This window comes from Lissotriton vulgaris, chromosome 8 (genome assembly GCF_964263255.1).
Source record: "Lissotriton vulgaris chromosome 8, aLisVul1.2, whole genome shotgun sequence".
Taxonomy (NCBI): domain Eukaryota; kingdom Metazoa; phylum Chordata; class Amphibia; order Caudata; family Salamandridae; genus Lissotriton; species Lissotriton vulgaris.
In genome coordinates this window covers 1,303,899,811-1,303,921,541 of record NC_141696.1, presented here as the reverse complement: position 1 = coordinate 1,303,921,541, position 21,731 = coordinate 1,303,899,811, and the positions used below count along the sequence as shown (strand labels likewise).

The window sequence follows — 21,731 nt, the reverse complement described above, 5'->3', positions numbered from 1 at the left end:
GTGTGAATAACTGCGTCAGCCCCGTGCCTGAGGTGCATCATCAGAGCTGTGTGAATAACTGCGTCAGCCCCGTGCCCGAGGTGCATCATCAGAGCTGTGTGAATAACTGCGTCAGCCCCGTGTCTGAGGTGCATCATCAGAGCTGTGTGAATAACTGCGTCAGCCCCGTGCCTGAGGTGCATCATCAGAGCTGTGTGAATAACTGCGTCAGCCCCGTGCCCGAGGTGCATCATCAGAGCTGTGTGAATAACTGCGTCAGCCCCGTGCCTGAGGTGCATTATCAGAGCTGTGTGAATAACTGCGTCAGCCACGTGCCTGAGGTGCATCATCAGGGCTGTGTGAATAACTGCGTCAGCCCCGTGCCTGAGGTGCATCATCAGAGCTGTGTGAATAACTGCGTCAGCCCCGTGCCTGAGGTACATCATCAGAGCTATGTGAATAACTGCGTCAGCCCCGTGCTCGAGGTGCATCATCAGAGCTGTGTGAATAACCGTGTCAGCCCCGTTCCCTAGGTGCATCATCAGAGCTGTGTGAATAACTGCGTCAGCACTGTGCCTGAGGTGCATCATCAGAGCTGTGTGAATAACTGCGTCAGCCCCGTGCCTGAGGTGCATCATCTGAGCTGTGTGAATAATAACAGCTGTGAGCCTGTGCCTGAGGTGCATCATCAGAGTGTGTGAATAATAACAGCTGTGAGCCCGTGCCTGAGGTGCATCATCAGAGCTGTGTGAATAATAACTGCGTCAGCCCCGTGCCTGAGGTGCATCATCAGAGTTGTGTGAATAATAACAGCTGTGAGCACCTGCCTGAGGTGCATTCAGAGCTGTGTGAATAACTGCGTCAGCCCCGTGCCTGAGGTGCATCATCAGAGCTGTGTGAATAACTGCTTCAGCCCCGTGCCCGAGGTGCATCATCAGAGCTGTGTGAATAACTGCTTCAGCCCTGTGCCCGAGGTGCATCATCAGAGCTGTGTGAATAACTGCGTCAGCCCCGTGCCGAGGTGCATCATCAGAGCTGTGTGAATAACTGCGTCAGCCCCGTGCCCGAGGTGCATCATCAGAGCTGTGTGAATAACTGCATCAGCCCAGTGCCTGAGGTGCATCATCAGAGCTGTGTGAATAACTGCGTCAGCCCCGTGCCTGAGGTGCATCAACAGAGCTGTGTGAATAACTGCGTCAGCCCCGTGCCTGAGGTGCATCATCAGAGCTGTGTGAATAACTGCGTCAGCCCCGTGCCTGAGGTGCATCATCAGATCTGTGTGAATAACTGTGTCAGGCCCGTGCCTGAGGTGCATCATCAGAGCTGTGTGAATGACTGTGTCAGCCCCGTGCCTGAGGTGCATCATCAGAGCTGTGTGAATAACTGCATCAGCCCCGTGCCTGAGGGGCATCATCAGAGCTTTGTGAATAACTGCGTCAGCCGCGTGCCTGAGGTGCATCAGAGCTGTGTGAATAACTGCGTCAGCCCCGTTCCCGAGGTGCATAATCAGAGCTGTGTGAATAACTGCGTCAGCCCCGTGCCTGAGGTGCATCAGAGGCGTGTGAATAACTGCGTCAGCCCCGTGCTTGAGGTTCTTCATCAGAGCTGTGTGAATAACTGCGTTATCCCCGTGCTTGAGGTTCTTCATCAGAGCTGTGCGAATAACTGCATCAGCCCCGTGCCTGAGGTGCATCATCAGAGGCGTGTGAATAACTATGTCCGCCCCATCCCTGAGGTGCATCATCAGAGCTGTGTGAATAACTGCGTCAGGCCCGTGCCTGAGGTGCATCATCAGAGCTGTGTGAATAACTGTGTCAGCCCCGTGACCGAGGTGCATCATCAGAGCTGTGTGAATAACTGCGTCAGCCCCGTGCCTGAGGTGCATCATCTGAGCTTTGTGAATAATAACAGCTGTGAGCCTTTGCCTGAAGTGCATCATCAGAGCTGTGTGAATAATAACAGCTGTGAGCCCGTGCCTGAGGTGCATCATCAGAGCTGTGTGAATAATAACAGCTGTGAGCACCTGCCTGAGGTGCATTCAGAGCTGTGTGAATAACTGCATCAGCCCCGTGCCTGAGGTGCATCATCATTGCTGTGTGAATAACTGCGTCAGCCCCGTGCTCGAGGTGCATCATCAGAGCTGTGTGAATAACTGCGTCGGCCCCGTGCCCGAGGTGCATCATCAGAGCTGTGTGAATAACTGCGTCAGCCCCGTGCCTGAGGTGCATCATCAGAGCTGTGTGAATAACTGCGTCAGCCCCGTGCCCGAGGTGCATCATCAGAGCTGTGTGAATAACTGCGTCAGCCCCGTGTCTGAGGTGCATCATCAGAGCTGTGTGAATAACTGCATCAGCCCCGTGCCTGAGGTGCATCATCAGAGCAGTGTGAATAACTGCGTCAGCCCCGTGCCTGAGGTGCATTATCAGAGCTGTGTGAATAACTGCGTCAGCCCCGTGCCTGAGGTGCATCATCAGGGCTGTGTGAATAACTGCGTCAGCCCCGTGCCTGAGGTGCATCATCAGAGCTGTGTGAATAACTGCGTCAGCCCCGTGCCTGAGGTACATCATCAGAGCTATGTGAATAACTGCGTCAGCCCCGTGCTCGAGGTGCATCATCAGAGCTGTGTGAATAACCGTGTCAGCCCCGTTCCCTAGGTGCATCATCAGAGCTGTGTGAATAACTGCGTCAGCACTGTGCCTGAGGTGCATCATCAGAGCTGTGTGAATAACTGCATCAGCCCCGTGCCTGAGGTGCATCATCTGAGCTGTGTGAATAATAACAGCTGTGAGCCTGTGCCTGAGGTGCATCATCAGAGTGTGTGAATAATAACAGCTGTGAGCCCGTGCCTGAGGTGCATCATCAGAGCTGTGTGAATAATAACTGCGTCAGCCCCGTGCCTGAGGTGCATCATCAGAGTTGTGTGAATAATAACAGCTGTGAGCACCTGCCTGAGGTGCATTCAGAGCTGTGTGAATAACTGCGTCAGCCCCGTGCCTGAGGTGCATCATCAGAGCTGTGTGAATAACTGCTTCAGCCCCGTGCCCGAGGTGCATCATCAGAGCTGTGTGAATAACTGCTTCAGCCCTGTGCCCGAGGTGCATCATCAGAGCTGTGTGAATAACTGCGTCAGCCCCGTGCCGAGGTGCATCATCAGAGCTGTGTGAATAACTGCGTCAGCCCCGTGCCCGAGGTGCATCATCAGAGCTGTGTGAATAACTGCATCAGCCCAGTGCCTGAGGTGCATCATCAGAGCTGTGTGAATAACTGCGTCAGCCCCGTGCCTGAGGTGCATCAACAGAGCTGTGTGAATAACTGCGTCAGCCCCGTGCCTGAGGTGCATCATCAGAGCTGTGTGAATAACTGCGTCAGCCCCGTGTCTGAGGTGCATCATCAGAGCTGTGTGAATAACTGCATCAGCCCAGTGCCTGAGGTGCATCATCAGAGCTGTGTGAATAACTGCGTCAGCCCCGTGCCTGAGGTGCATCATCAGAGCTGTGTGAATAACTGCGTCAGCCCCGTGCCTGAGGTGCATCATCAGAGCTGTGTGAATAACTGCGTCAGCCCCGTGCCTGAGGTGCATCATCAGAGCCGTGTGAATAACTGCGTCAGCCCCGTGCCTGAGGTACATCATCAGAGCTATGTGAATAACTGAGTCAGCCCCGTGCTCGAGGTGCATCATCAGAGCTGTGTGAATAACCGTGTCAGCCCCGTTCCCGAGGTGCATCATCAGAGCTGTGTGAATAACTGCGTCAGCCCCGTGCCTGAGGTACATCATCAGAGCTGTGTGAATAACTGCGTCAGCCCCGTGCCTGAGGTGCATCATCAGAACTGTGTGAATAACTGTGTCAGCCCCGTGCCTGCGGTGCATCATCAGAGCTGTGTGAATAACTGCGTCAGCCCCGTGCCTGAGGTGCATCATCAGAGGGGTGTGAATAACTGCGTCAGCCCAGTGCCAGAGGTGCATCATCAGAGCTGTGTGAATAACTGCGTCAGCCCCGTGCCTGAGGTGCATCATCAGAGCTTTGTGAATAACTGTGTCAGCCCCGTGCCTGAGGTGCATCATCAGATCTGTGTGAATAACTGTGTCAGGCCCGTGCCTGAGGTGCATCATCAGAGCTGTGTGAATGACTGCGTCAGCCCCGTGCCTGAGGTGCATCATCAGAGCTGTGTGAATAACTGCATCAGCCCCGTGCCTGAGGTGCATCATCAGAGCTGTGTGAATAACTGCGTCAGCCCCGTGCCTGAGGTGCATCAGAGCTGTGTGAATAACTGCGTCAGCCCCGTTCCCGAGGTGCATAATCAGAGCTGTGTGAATAACTGCGTCAGCCCCGTGCCTGAGGTGCATCATCAGAGCTGTGTGAATAACTGTCAGCCCCGTGCCTGAGGTGCATCATCAGAGCTGTGTGAATAACTGCGTCAGCCCCGTGCCTGAGGTGCATCAGAGGCGTGTGAATAACTGCGTCAGCCCCGTGCTTGAGGTTCTTCATCAGAGCTGTGTGAATAACTGCGTTAGCCCCGTGCTTGAGGTTCTTCATCAGAGCTGTGTGAATAACTGCATCAGCCCCGTGCCTGAGGTGCATCATCAGAGGCGTGTGAATAACTATGTCCGCCCCATCCCTGAGGTGCATCATCAGAGCTGTGTGAATAACTGCGTCAGGCCCGTGCCTGAGGTGCATCATCAGAGCTGTGTGAATAACTGTGTCAGCCCCGTGCCCGAGGTGCATCATCAGAGCTGTGTGAATAACTGCGTCAGCCCCGTGCCTGAGGTGCATCATCAGAGCTGTGTGAATAACTGCCTCAGCCCCGTGCCTGAGGTGCATCATCAGAGGCGTGTGAATAACTATGTCAGCCCAGTGCCAGATCGCTGTCTCTGGATAACCCCCATGTCGTCGCTTTCCCTGTGCCACCCGGCTCGAGCCTCCTTTGCAGTTACCTGTGGTGAGGTGTCGCTCCCCAACGAAAGGCAGAGGCGGTGGTGTTCCACGAGGCTGTTCCTCGCCGTGGGACATCAGACCGCACCACTGCGGGGAATGTCCCCCAGGGGACCCAGGCAACGGGGCGCACCTCCTGCGCTTAGGGGACTGGGACTGGGGGCTAAGCAAGGCCTCGAACCCCATGGGCCGCGGACCCAGTATGTTGTGGTGGTCTGAATCAAAATGTGAATAACAATATAACAGACCAACAGATGAAGCCTGTTGAACAAACGACCATCTGTGTATGTATGTGTGTATATTATTATTATTTGCGAGAAAGCTCAGGCTATTAAGGAGGAAGTCGGTAAAAAAACATGCTCATTGCTTTTCATTAAAACATGCACGAACAACGGGACAGAAGATCATGGTGACCAGGGAAAGTGAGGACAGGGGCCAAAGATACATTCAACTTCCCACACATGATAAAAGGTCATGACACCACCTTTTAGCACAATGAAAACTAAATCCCACACTCTATAGATGAAACTGATCACAGACTGGTCAGTTGCCCTTCTTCCACCCCACACCTCCCTGTCTGCTGGAAATATTCTCAATGGAAACTTTTGAATGGTAGAGGTTTGCATAGTTCAGTGCAATCATTTACCGATTTGTTGAATATTTGGATGTGTGCATCAACAATTCATTTGGCAGCAATGACCAGGTGAGAACATACTTCAAGGCCGCCTCAGCCATTTGTAATAAACAAACTGAGCTTGCGGATATTACCTTTCACTGAGACAATTCATTAACCAGAAAGTTGGTGCTATTTAAGTGAGGCTTTTTTATTTAACTTTTGAATTACTTCCTCTAGAGCCATCTACTGTCAGTGATCCCATCAATTTGTCCATCCGCTTCGCTATAAAAGTTCCCAATGGGAATAACTGATAGGACACACTCACCAATTAAATGCCTGCACGCCTGAACCTTTCTATTTTTTTTATTTAAACTTGGATAATAGCCGAAGACCCATTTCCCTAGGTAGGTGTTAGACCTCGGAAGCAGTGAAACGGAACTGTTGTCTTATTTCCACAGTTTCGAGTGGAGTCATTGGGCTTACCATTACGGATAACAAAGAGCGCTGGTTCTTCAGGAGGAAGGCCTCGGTGGATCGCCTTTGAGAAGGCCGCTGTCTGCTCTTCATCAACTAAACGACGGCGCTTTTGGACTTCCACAGCGAGCCCTGCCAGAACAGCAAGGACCGCAGAGCATTTTTGAATCAGATAAATCAGAGCATTAATTGCTTTTGAAATCTCCTCTTCCGAAAAGATGCGAGAGGGGGCTCAGATTCACGAGATGAAATAGAGCGCTGCACCGTGCCTTTACTGGCACCTCCGCCGTCCGCGGGCACCCCTTGAATCCATCACGCGGTGGCGGCTTTGCAGTTACATAATGAAGCGGCGTCTCGCTGCAGCACAGGACAGTTTAGCTCGGATATTACTGTGGAATAAAACAAATTATTGCTAATAGCCTTGCGGTGTCTGCACCGGCGTTGTTTATCTTAGGACGGCACTGAAACACGGTGGAAAGGCGAAGGCTCTGGAACGGCTGACAACCTGCAAGAGAAGTTATCATCCGTATCTCTCGTAACTTGGAGGAAAGTGTACGGATGCCTACTGACCAAGGTAATTGGTCCTCGAGGTATACACGTGTTGAAGGCACAAGGCGCGCAGCCCAACAGATTAGCATACCAAATAGGGCAAACCAGACAACTTCCAGTGGTGAACATTGCCAATGGAGTAGCTGTAAGAAGATTGTAGTGCGGAAATGACGTCACGCGCCCATGACAACAATACAGGAACTTACATCGATGACGATCAGTTATTGACCCGCGGGTCGCACCTCCTGCGCTTAGGGGACTGGGACTTGGGGCTAAGCAGGGCCTCGAACCCCATGGGCCCCTTCAGAGTGGCACCGAACGCCATGCTGCCTTCCGTGAAGCCGGCCAGGAAGAGAGCAGTTATTGGCGCGCGGTGGAGACACTGGCGCCGTGAGCGTGCGCGCGACCAAATCTGCGCGTGGCTAGCTCTTGTCGCTCCCTCTCCCATTCACAATGCTGCGCGCGTGCACAGCTCTTGTCTCGTTTTGTCGGATTTTGTCGGCTGAAACGATCACTATAGTTCTCTGGCGAGACCTAGCCGAGACCTAAAAATGAACTCTTTCCTCCCTCCTTTTTCCACCCTCACTTTCAGAGAATTGACCCCACCTACAAAGTGAAAAAGAAAACCCTCACCTTCTGGACTTGAATTATTAATGGGATCCCTCAATGGTTTTACTCTGGTTTTAACAAAGTTTGAAGAGCCCCAAGGTATGATGGGTTCATGACCATGTTTTCCATTCTCAACAGGACGGACTCCACTGGCTGTTTCAGTTTGTATGTAGAGAAATAATTTGCAGGCGTTTCTGTATTGAGTGTGTAACGTTGGGAGTCTTTCTGTTTGTTGTTGCTGCATCTTGCAAGTGGAACAAAGATATGTTCCCAGACCTGGACAAATGTTCTCCCACTTCTTTTCTCTCACCTAGGATTACCACTCCTGAGTCAACAGCATTAACGTAACCCATAATACATTTAATGTGGCTGAGTATTTCTTTTCAACCACAATCAAGTTTGGGTGTAGTTGATTTTTGTATGCATATATATCTTTTCTATCACACCTGATTACTAATTAGTAGTCCTATATCTTCAATCTACGAATTTCTTTATTTTTCAGATGTATTCTCTGAAAGTCATGTAATCAAAAGGGGGAAAAGATCTGATTAAACTATGTGCTTGAAGAAGAATGTATATCTTGAATCCATCTAGGGGCCACTAGTGAAAATGTAATTACCACTTTCACAAGTCTGTTAAATTTCTGTAACTGAAGATCTGGTAACATGTATAGACTTTTTTGATTTCTATTTTAATTGTTTCATTCATACAAATAGCAGCACCCTGCTCTTGCCTTCAGTACATTTCACTGCAATTTTTTTATACTTTACATCAAACAGCAGTGAATAAGAAATCCATTTACAAAAAAGTACTTATGTTTAAAACATGAAATAGAAAATTATTTTTTTTATATGTACTTTAAAACAAAATGTTGTGAAGCTGCATTATCATTAGGGGCAGACCCAACGTTGCAAAGTAAGCCTTGTGCCCTGAGTATTCCGAATCCTTTACTTAATGTTATAAAAGCACTATATTCCTCTCCATGGTGTCATGTCCTGCTAGCGGGCGATCATGGGCTTTCCTCAAAAATTTCAACTGAAAATGGCTTAATGCAGGGTTGTCTATTAGCTTCCTGCTTTTTTTCCTTATATATTTATGATTTGCCAAATGTATTAAAGGAAGGAAGAGGGGCTGCTCTGAAGTTGGGCACTGGCCACACAGCTTCGCGTCTATATGCAAATAATATTTTGATTTTAGATCTTACTCCAAAGGGCCTGCAAAATTGTTTAGATGCCTCACGAAAATATGCATGTATCCATTCCTTGAAAATAAATGCACAAAAAAGAAAAGTACTGACTTTCCGAAGTAATAAACAGAAAAGATTAGGAGCTATAAATGTTTTGTAGGGATGTAAGTAGTTCACACATACCTCTATTTAGGGATTTTGTTTCTGTATACACATTTCAGCTATTTGAAGTCAGGCACAGGGTCGTGGCAATGCACTGTTATCACTTTATTGGACCCAAGGGCATCAATACTATGCTAATTTACTTATGGCTAGTCGGATACAAATTTCACCTACACTTATATGCTATTGAAATAATAGACACAAAATATTGAAATTGTATGCATAAAACCAAGGGTAAACTTTTCAGGAAGAATTGTAGTTGCTTGAGCACCAATTGAAGGGTTACGTTTTGAGATGGGCTTGCCACACTTATGTAATGGGGTTGGCTGCTATCTTGCTTTTTACTTTGAGGTTATTTACATTCTGGTCTTCAGTCAGAAAAAAAAGTGAACACTCTCCTCAAACTTTTTAAACAATCCCTTATGAACTTTAATCTAAGAGAGGTTGATTTGATGGAGCTGTCTTGTGCCCAACCTACGCAATTTTTTGAAAATGCAGGTTAAAAGGAGTTCTTGAGCTTAAATATCTTAGCCTGTAGGGGAAATATGATGATTAATGTTGTTGTTTCCTTACACACTGAAGCACAGCCGAAACCATGTTTAGCTTGAAACCTAAATTACGAAATCTGCTGTTTTTGTAGGTTGTTGCGTATGAACAGGTCACCCTTAAAAATGGTTATTGGTGCATAGGTTGCTTTACACTATGAAGAGAGATTATGTGATTTATGTGAGTAATAGCTGCAAAAACTGGATCATGTTTTATTTACTTGCACTACTCTGCACTCTAGCTGACTTCTTTTTCTGAAACCTCTATTTTTTAAATATGGCATACGTACGACAAATAGGTGTCTTGTGTGTTATTTAACCCTGTTAGTGCATTGATGTGTTTTAAAATGTTTACATATTTTAATAGTTTCTAAAATAAGTATTACATTTGTGATTGTATAATTTTTAGTGGATCTCATTGTAGATCTGAATCTGAACAAATATAACAAATCCTGTAAATGAATAGTTACCTTTATTTTTATGATTGTATAAATTCCGTTTCCTTCTATTCTAAAATTTGCAGGTCATTTTATAAAGTTCTGATCCCACACCTGGTGATCAGAAATGAATTTGAAGAAGTGAAATCCCTTGCTAGTCAGATAGCAAAGGACTGGCGGCTTCTGCTCGCAGACTGCTTTCCAAGGGTTCTTGTGAATATTCTGCCTTACTTTGCCTATGAAGGCTCAGGAGACAGTGACATGGCACAAGAGAGAGTTACTGCATCTGATGTCTATGATATCCTGAAAGAAGAAGACTGCTTGGGAAAACAGGTATATGTCCTAGTAGCACTCCTCCAATGTGTACTGGTCATAAATGCTGTGATGAAGTGATCATTAGACACAAGAAGTTGTCGTCTTCTGAGCCAGGAGACTTTGATCACTTCATAAGAATGATCTTTTTTTTAGACTGATAGTACTATATGTGAGGACAAATGTGATGAGGGGGTTCTCTATTTCTTTTCATTGGACAGTGGATTTTTTATGCTTTCTTGTTGTCTATATTAGCATATGAGATTAGGTTTAAGCACATTTTTCAAATTTTAAATGCTGCAAGATGCTATTTTTGCAAAGAACATTTTAAAATGCATCTTTGTGTTATAAAGATGCAAAGACATATTGAAAATATGCATTAATAAAAATGTTATCACTGGTTTACTCCATCTTCACCACCTGCAAAAAGAACAATTGATGGACAGAATGCAGAACAATGTCATACATTCACCCCAGTACAGAGATTTGGTCTTAAATCCATCGTTCTTTTTGTTCACCATGCCATTCCAGTTTGAACCCAGCCATATGCAAATCCGTCCTGACCCTGGGCGTCATGGGAATAATCCAGCCTGAACTACCAGGCCAGGTCCTCCCCTGACTGGAAACCAGCTTTCTAGGACTGGCTTCTGGGTTTCACCTCTCATCAGCCAGGATAGCTTGACTCCAATGGCATGGAGAGCAAGGGACACAGGCCTGGGCATACCCATCCCACTCTGGGTGACCAATGTAAAAAGAACAATTGATGGACCGAATGCAGAACAATGTCATACCTTCACCCCAGTACAGAGTAATGGGCCTAAATCCACCTTTTTATTTGCTCACCATGCCATTTCAGTTTGAACCCAGCCATAACCAAATCACCACCATCTTTGTTCATCCCCCCTTCCTGACCCGCTGATCTGGCCAGTACTACAGTATGTTGCAGCCCCATATATATATATCCTGATCGGGACTTCTAGCTGCAGATTACTCAGCTTTTAAGTAGTCACCAGGCATCAAACTGGATCTAGAAACTTTTTTAACAGTACCTCTGTGCACCGATAGGTGGCGCTGTGCAGCTCCACACTGACACCGTTATGCTCCAGAAGTGATTTTTGGGTCCTATACAGTTGCCACTCCCGCGAGCTGACATCAGTTCCCTTCTTTCTGCATCCCCAGACGTAGGTCCGGAGCTACCTCATCTCTTTGAGACCCTTTACTTCAACTAAATTCACTGTGTGCAAAAGAAATGTCACGATTCCAAAAACTGGCCTTAAATCCTGTAAGGAAACAGATGACTGGTCCTTATCAGGTTTGACAGATGACGGTGACAGATTCTTATCAGGTTTGCCTGCAGGGCTTGGGGTCTAGTCCCAATTCTAAGGCTTGCAGTGATTGCATGTCGCTGAACCCAAAGGCCATTCGGGACTGCGAGACGAAACACTACATCGCCAAGCACCGGAAAACTCTGCGATGTGACCGGTCCAACTCAAAGGATTGGTTCCGGTCCAATTTTAGGTCCAGAAGTATTTCCCAAGATTAAGAAATCTAAGTGGGGCTCAGCCCCTTCCTGCCACTCTCATACCCCTGAAAAGGCGCAGGGACATCGCTGTACTTCTTGATTGTGCTCCCGAAGCAGATCGACGTCCGAGCCTTCGACGTTAAAGCCTTTCCCCACAACTTACACAATTCGAATTTCAGGTGCAGTTTATGAAACCCAGAAAGATGTCAGAGACCCTTGAGGACATGCTCTGGGTCTTCAGATCCTTACCGACTCCCTCTGGTGCATCTTCAGGTTCCAAGAAGCCAAGAGGCCCTCTATTGCTAATACCACTGGTGGCTTCACCCATGGCACCATTTGGACCCTCCGAGTCCCTCACGGACACTCCTCCCAACTCCAGTTCTGACTCTGCTCCCGGAGCTGCGCTCCACGCCAACTCCATTGGTGCCAGAAGACGAGGTACCTATTGTGTTCTCTGAATTTGAGTTGACGCTGCTGCAACCTTGACCGAAGCCATGCTCGACTGCTGTTGAGGCCTCACTTCCACCACTCAGTTTGCCACCTCCACAAGGGAGAATTCACACATTGCATTCCTTCTTTAGCATGGATTCGGCCAATGATTATGATGTAGGTGACAAAATTGGCCTGCCATACTACAAGGAGCATTTGTGTTATGACATTCGAGAGGCCAGTGACTTCGATACCTTCCCTGAGTTGTGTCTCTTCTCACCCCCTGGTCCTGCCTCTCAAGCGAGCGCTTCTTACGCATAGTTATACATAGGGCAACCGAAGTTCTTGACCTCCAGAGGTCAAAACCAATGTCTTAACGTACGTTCTTCAGCCTGGGCAAACATTTACTGAGCCCATTTTGCCTTTTAATGAGGCATTTACAAACACTTTAACCCCTTCCATGCTGGTGACGAACCCCAGCCGTCATGCACTACGGTGCTCGTGTGCTGATGACGCCTGGGGTTCGTCATGGCCCGCCCGTGTTCTGCCGGCGGCCGCACACGGGGAAAATCGCGGCCGCACGGAAGGGGTTAATGGGGCCCTTGACCAATCCTTGCTCTGGCCCACAGTCAACCACCAGTTCACTAGATGCCGTTGACCTGGGCCACCCTTCATTTTTACCTCCACACCCCTCCACTGAAAGCTTGGTTGTGCAGGCGAACCTGAACACATTTCAGACTACTCTCCTTAATAGGGAGTCAAAATGGGTTGAGACTTTTGGGAAGAGTTTTCTCTTCTTTTGCTTGACCAATCGGATCAGTGAATGCCAGCTGGCTCCCGGGGTGCTATTCCCATACCCTTTGGGATTTAGTGCCTCAAGTCTACCCACGTGTCCCAGAAGATCTCCAGCCTGTCCTAGCCTAAGCTATTCTGGACGATTCTGTTTGTGACTTGACACCACTGATTGCTTTATGCGGGACATTGGCATTAGTGTTGCCATGCGCTACCACTCCTGGCTGCGGGTGATAGAACTCTCCTCTTTGTGGGCAAAGCAGATTCCGCTCAGGAGCGTTCCAAGGAGAGCAGAGACTCCGCAGCCTTCCTAGGCTTATCTGTCCAACCTCGCCAGCTGCCTCAGCCCTACCATTACTTTCATGGTTTAAGGCAGAGGTAGCCCGTATGGCCAGCCTATCCAACCTCAGCAAGGCACCCAGCAGTTCAGCTTTTGAGGCCATGGTGCCCACGATCCCCGTGGTGAAGGTCAGCGGGCCTCTCAGTCCACTGCCTGCCATCCTCCCTGCAGCCGCACCTGCCAAACCCATTTTGCCTGCATGTCCTGGAGCACCATAATCCAATGGAAATCATGATCCAATGTTTCTTTCCGGGATTGCAGGTGCAACATCAGACAGGTGGGTCCTGCAGTTGTTTGGAAGGGGTTTGCCTTGCCCTCCCTTTCCTCTTGCTGCACCTTTGCCCCTTCTCACAACTACTGACAGAGCACCATCTGTCTGTTTTGGCTCAGGAAGGCTTTTGACCACTGGGGCTGTCGGGTGGGTGCCTGCACCAGAAGTAGGATGACGTTGTTATTCCTGTTACCTTTTGGTGCTCAAGAAGGATGGATACCTGTGCCATATCAACGTCTTCTTCCACAAGGACAAATTCAAAAAGCTTGCACAGGTTTTGTCTGCACTCCACCCTGGGGACCTGCATATTTCCATATACCCGTACGCTAGGCCCATCAGCGCTCCCTGTGGTTAATGTGAAGACAGGAGTATTTTAATTTCACTTTGCTTCCCTTTGCCCTCACCTTTGCCCTCACCTCGGGTGTTCACATAAGTAATGGCGGTGGTATCACCATGCCTTTTGAGTTTAGGGGTGCCATCCTTCCATTACCTCGAAGACTGCCTGTTGGAGGCAACCTCACTCCAGGCAGTCATTAACCTCCAGACTACAGCGAACCTCCTGTCATCTTTCACTACCAATGTGTTGAAGGCATACCTGACTCCTTCTCAGATGCACCCCTTCATCGTAGCCAACCGCAACACAGTACGATTTCATGTTTTTTCCACGGAAAAAAGAATCTAGGGCATTCAGGCTATAATCCTGAGCTTTCAACCTCTGTCCTGGATTTCAGTGAGGTTGACTCTGGGGCTGCTGGGACTGATGGCCTCGGGCATCCTGCTGGTCGTCACACCAGGTGGCATATGCAGGCTCAGCAGTGAAATCTGAAGTCCCGTTGTGCCCAACAAGGGGGTCTCTACGATCACATTCAGATTTTGAAAGATCTGCATAGGTGGCTACTGGACTGTGATTGGGATTGCGGCAGACTCCTATTGCTTCCCCACCCAGAGCAGACAGTTGTGACCAATGCGTCACTTTTGGGCTGGGACAGCATACTGGGAGAGGTGGAGATCAGAGTTCTGTGGTCTCCATCAGAGTCCCAGCTCCATGTCAACTTTCTGAAGCAGAGTGCTATCTGCTTGGCATTGAAAGCCTTCCTGCTTTTCCATCAAGGGGAGGGTGGTACAGGTGCTCAAGGACTACACCACTGCCATGTGGTACTGCAACAAACAGGGTGAGGTTGGGGTACGGTCCATGTGCCAGGAGGCCTTGCACCTCTGGAAATGGCTGAACCACCTAGCGGACTCATTGAGTGCCAGGGCGGGCAAACTCATCTGTCTGTATCTAGCAGATTTCAAGTGGCTGTTACATCAGAAGGTGGCCCAGGGTCTCTTCCACTAATGGAAAGAATCTTAGCTCATTCTGTTTGCCATTGCCGAGAATGCAGTGTCAGCACATTTCCATGTTGGAGTTTCCAAGGCGTCTTTCGCTCAGAGATGCCTTTCCACCTCTTGTGGAACTTGGGACCCCTGTGTGCCTATCTGCTTAGACCAATCCTGCCTGAGTTCTCAAGAAGATAAGGATTGACTGGGCACAAAGTCATCCTAGTGGCGGATTGGCCATATAAAGTATGGTGTCCAGAACTCCTATGCTTGAGCATCTGTTCTCTGATCATTACAACATTTTCAGAAGCGGCTTCTCTGGCAAACAGGATACTATAAAATGTGATGGATGAAATGCTTGAATTGAGCTCAGCCACTAGTAATTATTTGGGCTGCATCCCAATCCATTGTTATCTTGCACACCATTCCACCTCGGTTTGGACCCAGCTATATGGAAATCAGTCTTGTCCCTGCTCCAATGGGAACTGTTCAGCCTATTCCACAAGGGTAAAAGCTGGTACCACTGCATTGGCACTCGGAGTTCCGGTCCTAGACATCAGCCAGGCATCTATGTGGGCATCCTTCCATATGTTCATGTAGCACTATTGTGTGGACCACCTAGTCCACTGAGAAGGCACTGTGGCAGCTCGTAAAACGTTCTGGTTTGAGTCCATTCACAGCCTACCTCCTTTTAGCTACTGCTTTAGTATATATTCTAAAGATGAGGAAACTGCAGCTCGAAGTCTCTATCAGAAGAACAAGTTACTTATGTTTAGTAACACTCTTTCTGGTAGAGACTCTATCTAGCCGTAGATTCCTCCCTGACCCAATGATCCTCCCAGTTCTTGGACTCTTGATTGGCTTTTTCAACCCTGTTCTTGGACTCCTGATTGGACTCAACCTGTTATAAAGATCTGAATTTTAGGCACCAACACACTGGTCTATCAATTTGCTTTAGGGAATCCACATATGGAAATTGTGACAGTCTTGAAAGCAACTGGCCTCAGTGCACAGGAGTGGTGCAGTGTCAGTGCGGAACTGCATGGGGCACCTTATGTGGTGCAGAGGTACTATGGTAAACATTTCCAGATCCACCCTGACGCATGGGAATATTTAAACACTGCAGCCCACATTTGAGTATTTGGGCAGTGATGTTTTAAGAATTCAAGATGCTGCACGTCCAGTCTGCTCAGCAATGTCAGTTAATATTGGTGCACAATATTGCAGGTACTTAGTGTGTGTAGGCATCAGCCGATTAATTTAACTTTTTGTTTCTGGAGAGTAGATTTTTAATCTTGTACTTTTTCCACCAAGGCTCTTATCACCTGATTGTTTTATAATGACAAGGATGGCTCGTTGATGGCACGAAGTCTTAGTATTCCGAATGGATTGTTTGTTTTGTGTTATAAATGGGAGTAAGACCTTGGCCCTCGGTCACTGGTCTGCTCTCTCCCCAGCAACTCTGTGATATTGACACAGCTGCTGAGCCTCCTGCCTAAGTGTTCGAGGCTGCGGTCTGTCCCGTGGCTGCCTCTGCTGGTCTCAGCCCCTCCGTCTGTTTGCATTTTTGGGTATTTATATTGGATAATTCTCTTTTGGGGGATTATTACTCTGCTGATTTGGGCTTGTACTTTCATGTAGTTGTTTTGATTTGTTTGGTCTTTCGTAATTGTTTTGGGCTTCGCCAAGCCCACGCTTTCCTGCTTCCCTGTATTGCCCCTGTCCCCGCCCCTTTCTGCCTCCCAGCTGATTCGTCCCTCCCCCCTCCCCTACATAATGGCTGTTGCCGTGCGGTCGCGCCTAAGACAAGCCCGTCTGTGCCCGTCCCCAGCTGCCGCCAGCGCCAGGAACCCTGGACCTCCAAAACCACGCTGATACAACTCCGCCGCCCTCCACGCATTCAACCCCAGAAGGCACAACAACTGCCAAAGTTCCACAATGAACACCACCCATGAACAGTTCTGCAGACACTGCTGACAATCCTTCACCATCAACAGCTCCCCCATGCCTGCCGAAGGCTCACTGGATGTCCACACCACCGAAGCCCTGACGTGCATTCTACTCAACATCCGCTCCCTACACAGACCCGCTGTCAAGATCTGGGACCTGCTCGACACCCTCTTGTCCGACGTCGCCTTCCTAATGAAAACCTGGACTAACACCACCTCCAGGCCCGACATCGCCACCTCCATCCCTGACGGATACAAAATCTAGCGGAAGGATCAGCCCCACCTTCCAGGAGGAGGACTCACCATCGCACACAAGACCTTCCTCCGACTCTCCACCTGCAGCATGCGCGAACCCCCCCACTCCAACACCTCCACCTCCACCTCCACTTCCAGATCCAGACCAGCCCTAGGACCACGTTGCACGGAACCCTCACCTATAGACCCCCCGGATCCCGCACCCAGTTCGCAACCTCCATGGCCAATCTCGTAGCACCCCACACCATCACCTTGACGGACTACATGCTACTCGGACACCTGAGCTTCCACCTCAACAACTGCAGCGAACCTGACTCCATCACCCTCCAGGACAACCTCTCCAACCTCGGACTGAAGCAGCGAGTGAACACCTCCACTCACAGAGCAGGACACACCCTCGACCCCCATCTTCGCAGGAGGGACCAACTTCCACATCAGCCATACCTCGCAGCCCCTCTGGACGGACCACCACTGCGTACACTTCACCTTCAACACCACCACTGCACCCAAACCCTCCCCACGCCCGCCACGAAGTAACTGGAGCAAGATTACAGAGGAACACCTCAAAACCACCCTCCTCATAGACCTCCCCTGTGCCACGACCAACGCCAACTCCGCAGCCAAAGAACTCCACCGCTGGGTCTCCAGCTATGCCAACAAGCTTGCACCGCTCCGCCACCCGGTCAAACAATGCCCCCTGAAGGCCGCCTGGTTCACCACCAAACACCAAGAAGCCATGCAATCCTGCAGACGCCTCTAGAAAACCTGGCGAAACCCGAAAACCATGGATGACCTGAACAGCTACAGGAGCGCCCTGAAGGAATACCACAAGCGCATAAGAGACACCTAGCAGACTTTTATCAAGAACAAGGCAACACCAAGATCCACACCAACGCAACCAATGCCAAGGAACTGTTCAATGCCATACAGATTCACCAAACCCCCCACCAAAACCACGGACGTCACGCCATCCCAGGAATTCTGCAACAAGCTCAGCTCCTAATTCCATCTGACAATCAAGGCCCTCTACGACAACTTCAGCGAACAGAAGCCAGACACCACCGCCCCCATCACCACCGACAATAAGCTGACCATCAAAACCTGGAATCCCGCCACCGTCTAACATATCACCACGATAATGAAGATCACCCACTTGGGAGCCCCCACGGACCCCTGCCCACCACACATCTACCATAGGACCGCTGCCGCCATTGCAACTGAACTAGGATGGACTATCAACTCCCCCTTCAATGCCGTCATCGTCCCGGATGACTGGAAGCAGCAGAGGTTAAACCCCACCTCAAGAAGCCCATGGCCGACCTGACGGACCTGAAAAACTACTGGCCCATCTCTCTCCTCCCCTTTGCTGCCAAAGTCACTGAGAGACTCGTAAAAGCTCATCTGACTGCCTTCATTAAAGAGAACTCCATCCTAGACCCCTCCCAGTCTGGATTCAGCAGCAACCATAGCACCAAGACCACCATCCTATCCGCCACCGATGACATCTGCATGCTTCTCGACCAGGGCCACTTTGCCGCCCTCAGACTACTAGACCTCTCCGCAGCCTTTGACACCATCTCACATTGCACTCTCGCAGCCAAACTCCAAGACGTGGGGGTACGAGGAACCGCCCTCAACTGTATCCAGTCCTTTCTCTCAGGCAGAACACAGAGGATCAGACTCCCTCCGTTCCTCTCCGAACCCACAGAGACCAACTGTGGAGTTCCCCACACTCTTCAACTTCTACATGGCCCCCCTCGCTGCCGCCGTCCGACAACATGGGCTCAGCATAGTATCATACGCCGACGACACCCAGCTCATCCTCTCCCTCACAAAGAACCCCCAAAACACTAGACTCTGCTTTCAGGAAGGAATGAAGGATGTTTCAGCCTGGATGAAAGATAGCTGCCCGAAGCTCAACTCAGAGAAGACTGAAGTCCTCATCCTCAGACCCTCAACCTCCGCCTTGGACAACACCTGGTGGCCCTCAGCTCCGGGAATCCTCCCACCCCTACAGACCATGCCCGGAACCTCTGCCTCATCCTTGACTCTTCCCTCGCCATGACCCACCATATCAACTCCATCGCCTCCACCAGTTTCAACTGCCTTTGCATCCTCTGCAAGACCTTCAAATGGATATCCACGGAATGCAGAAAAACAGTCACCCATAAATAATAATAATAATAATAATAATAATAATGATAATAATAATAATTATAATAATAATAATAAAGTTTATAAAGCGCCCGGTTACACTTAAATCAGTGTACAGGATACAGACCATAAAAGAGCTTCAATAACTGTCCGACTGGGAGCACAAGAAGGGGCCCACCGGATATTGGACCTGAACTACTTGGGAAATAGGTGAGTCTTCGGTTTCTGATGAAACCTCACCTCAGATGGTTCCATACGCAGCTCAATCAGAAGTGCGTTCCATTGTTTACTGGCAAGGTATCTAAAAGAGCGACCGCCCATCCGTGCTCTGTAAATACGCGGGAACTGGAATAGCATACTACCTAGGGATCTCAGTACCCACTTAGGACGATACATGGTCAGCATATTTTGTAAGTATATAGGTCCCTTTCCCTGCGCATAGTCCAGATGGGAGGTGACAAGCGTATGTATTTGCGTTTTCCTCCCAGTAACAGGGAGTAGGTCCAAGGTTTTACAAAGACTTTTTAAAATGTCGTAGCACTTGCCTGCAGTCGTACACCCAGGTTTTTCACCTGCTCAGAGGGGTTGGGAGTGGGCCCTAGTTTGGGTGGCCACCAAGCTGAAGACCAAATTGATGGTGTTTTCCCCATCACTAGAAGCTCGGTTTTGCTCCCATTGAGGCGGAGGTAGTTGTTATTCATCCAGCCTGCTAATTCCGCTAGACAGGTGGAGAAGTTAGCCGCCGCCTCTTCCGGGAGTTGAGATAGGGTCACCACCAGCTGAGTGTCGTCAGCGTAGGACACAATCTCAACTCCGTGGTTTTCCACAATCTTCGCCAGGGGTTCCATGTAAAGATTATATAAAGTAGGGCTCAGAATAGAGCCCTGAGGAACCCCATGCTTTAGGGACCGAGATTCCGATTGAAAGGGGGGACAGTGGACTTGGAACTTTCTATCCGCCAGGAACGAACACAACCAATCTTGAGCCGGCCCCACAACCCCTGCCTCCCTGAGGCGGGCGAATAGTAAAGGATGCGAGACGGTATCGAATGCCGCACTAAGGTCTAGCAACAGCAAAACGGCCGTCGGCCCTTCACCTAACTTTCTTCTAAGCAGTTCTGTGGAAAAAAGCAGAGCCGATTCCGTGGAGTGGTTGGCTCTAAAGCCTGACTGTGACAGGTGGAGAAGTTGACATTCTTCCATAAATTTACCTATCTGGGCATTGACAATTTTCTCCACCACTTTAGCACAGAAAGGCAAGAGAGAAATAGGGCGAAAATTGTCCAGATGGGACAGGTTCAGGTTGGCTTTTTTTTTTTATCGGAATTACCTGAGCTGTTTTCCAACCAAGGAGCACATAGCTTGCCTGAAAGGACAGCTCTGCCAGACGTCTTATATGAGTTATAAGGAGTTCCAACTGGTTCCTAAAGATCTTAGGTGGAGCAGCATCCGTTGGGAAGCCTGACTGGATACTGAGTACTATTTTCATCAGTTCAGATTGGTCAGGGACTACAAACTGGTTGAGGCACTTATCCTCCCTCAGCCTCGTTTTCTCAGCTCTTCCTGTTTGTGTCTCATCGACACTCGTCGGAAAAGACAGATATATGGTCTTGACCTTCTTCACAAAGTAGTCCGCGAGCGCCTCGCAAACCTCCTTGGAGTATGTATCCGGAGCCAGTGTTCTGTTAAGTAAAGTAAGCTCCTTATATATGGAGAAGAGTTCTTTAGAGGAATTCTCCGCTAGCTCAATTTTCTTATTTAAGAATTCTCTTCTAGTTTTCCTTATCCGACCATGGTACTCTTTCAAACTGTTCTTATATTCCAGCTTGGAAGTAGTATCGTAGTTTTTGCACCAAGCGCACTCTAAACATTTGCATGTAGCCTTGGCTGCTCTTAAATCATCATTGAACCACGGCGCCGTCTTAGTGCGTCTCACCGGGGCACTGTTCGTCCAAGGCGCCACACTATCTAGTGCGCTGGTCAGCCAGTCCTCATACTCCTTCCAAGCTTCATCTAAGTTCTCTCAGCGGGGGACAACCTTGCCTCAAGGCATGCTCCAAGGCTGCCTGATTAAGTTTCCCCCATTTCCTACGTTTGTAGGCCACCGGTCTAGCTTGTGTGGAACTTTTATACATACCTAATGTAGAGAACTGAATCAGATAGTGATCTGACCAAGGTACCCTGATCGGGGGCTGTACCCTCCCTCCATCCCAATTAGCAAAAATTGGATCGAGAAGGTGGCCCGCCTGGTGGGTAGGCGTCAAAGATTGAAGTTTCAGCATGAATGACTCCAGCGTGGCAATCATCCCTTGTGCTTCCTTATTTCCTTCCTCCTCCAAGTGCAAGTTAAGGGCCCACTAAAATTAGGAGCCTGTTGTACCGTGGAGCAGGTTGAACCACCACCTCCACCAAGCTATCTACGAATTGCGACGCCACCCCTGGTGGGCGATAGATCAGATAGCCATTTATAGTCAGACTAGCAGCTCGTCCCGACGTTGTCCGGGTATGAATTGCTGCCGGCCAGTAGTATATTGTTTTGTAGGATTTTGTTTTGATACCATTTCTTATCTGTGACAGGCCTGTGAAACTCCGATTCACAGTGCACTGCTGATGCACTTAAGAGTGCGCGTTCAGTAGTGTGTGAACTCGAGTTTCCCTACTTTATTTTTCCTTGCAATATTATATAGCCCAAACTCGACAACATGGCATCAGCAAAATTTACATTACAGAAGAACACATTCATTTGTGTTAGGCACGGGGAGACAAAGCGATTTGCCTGGAATCACAGGATGTTGAGCTGATGCCGAGATTTGAACGTAGCTCCCCAGCTCTAAAGTTCGCAATTCTAGAACTTGTGGCAGGACGTGTGTCTAAAAGTGTATGTCGGTGCTGGCCATCAA

At 49.0% G+C, this 21,731-nt stretch overlaps 1 protein-coding gene across 1 annotated transcript in view; it reads left to right on the top strand.

Annotated features, from left to right (window-relative positions):
- ATM (ATM serine/threonine kinase) overlaps window positions 1-21,731 on the top strand; it is a 1,399,724-nt gene that overhangs the window by 629,835 nt on the left and 748,158 nt on the right. Inside the window, exon 26 of the mRNA XM_086935231.1 lies at window positions 9,575-9,821. Coding sequence (XP_086791357.1) covers window positions 9,575-9,821 — 247 coding nt within the window. The remainder of the gene's footprint in view (window positions 1-9,574; window positions 9,822-21,731) is intronic.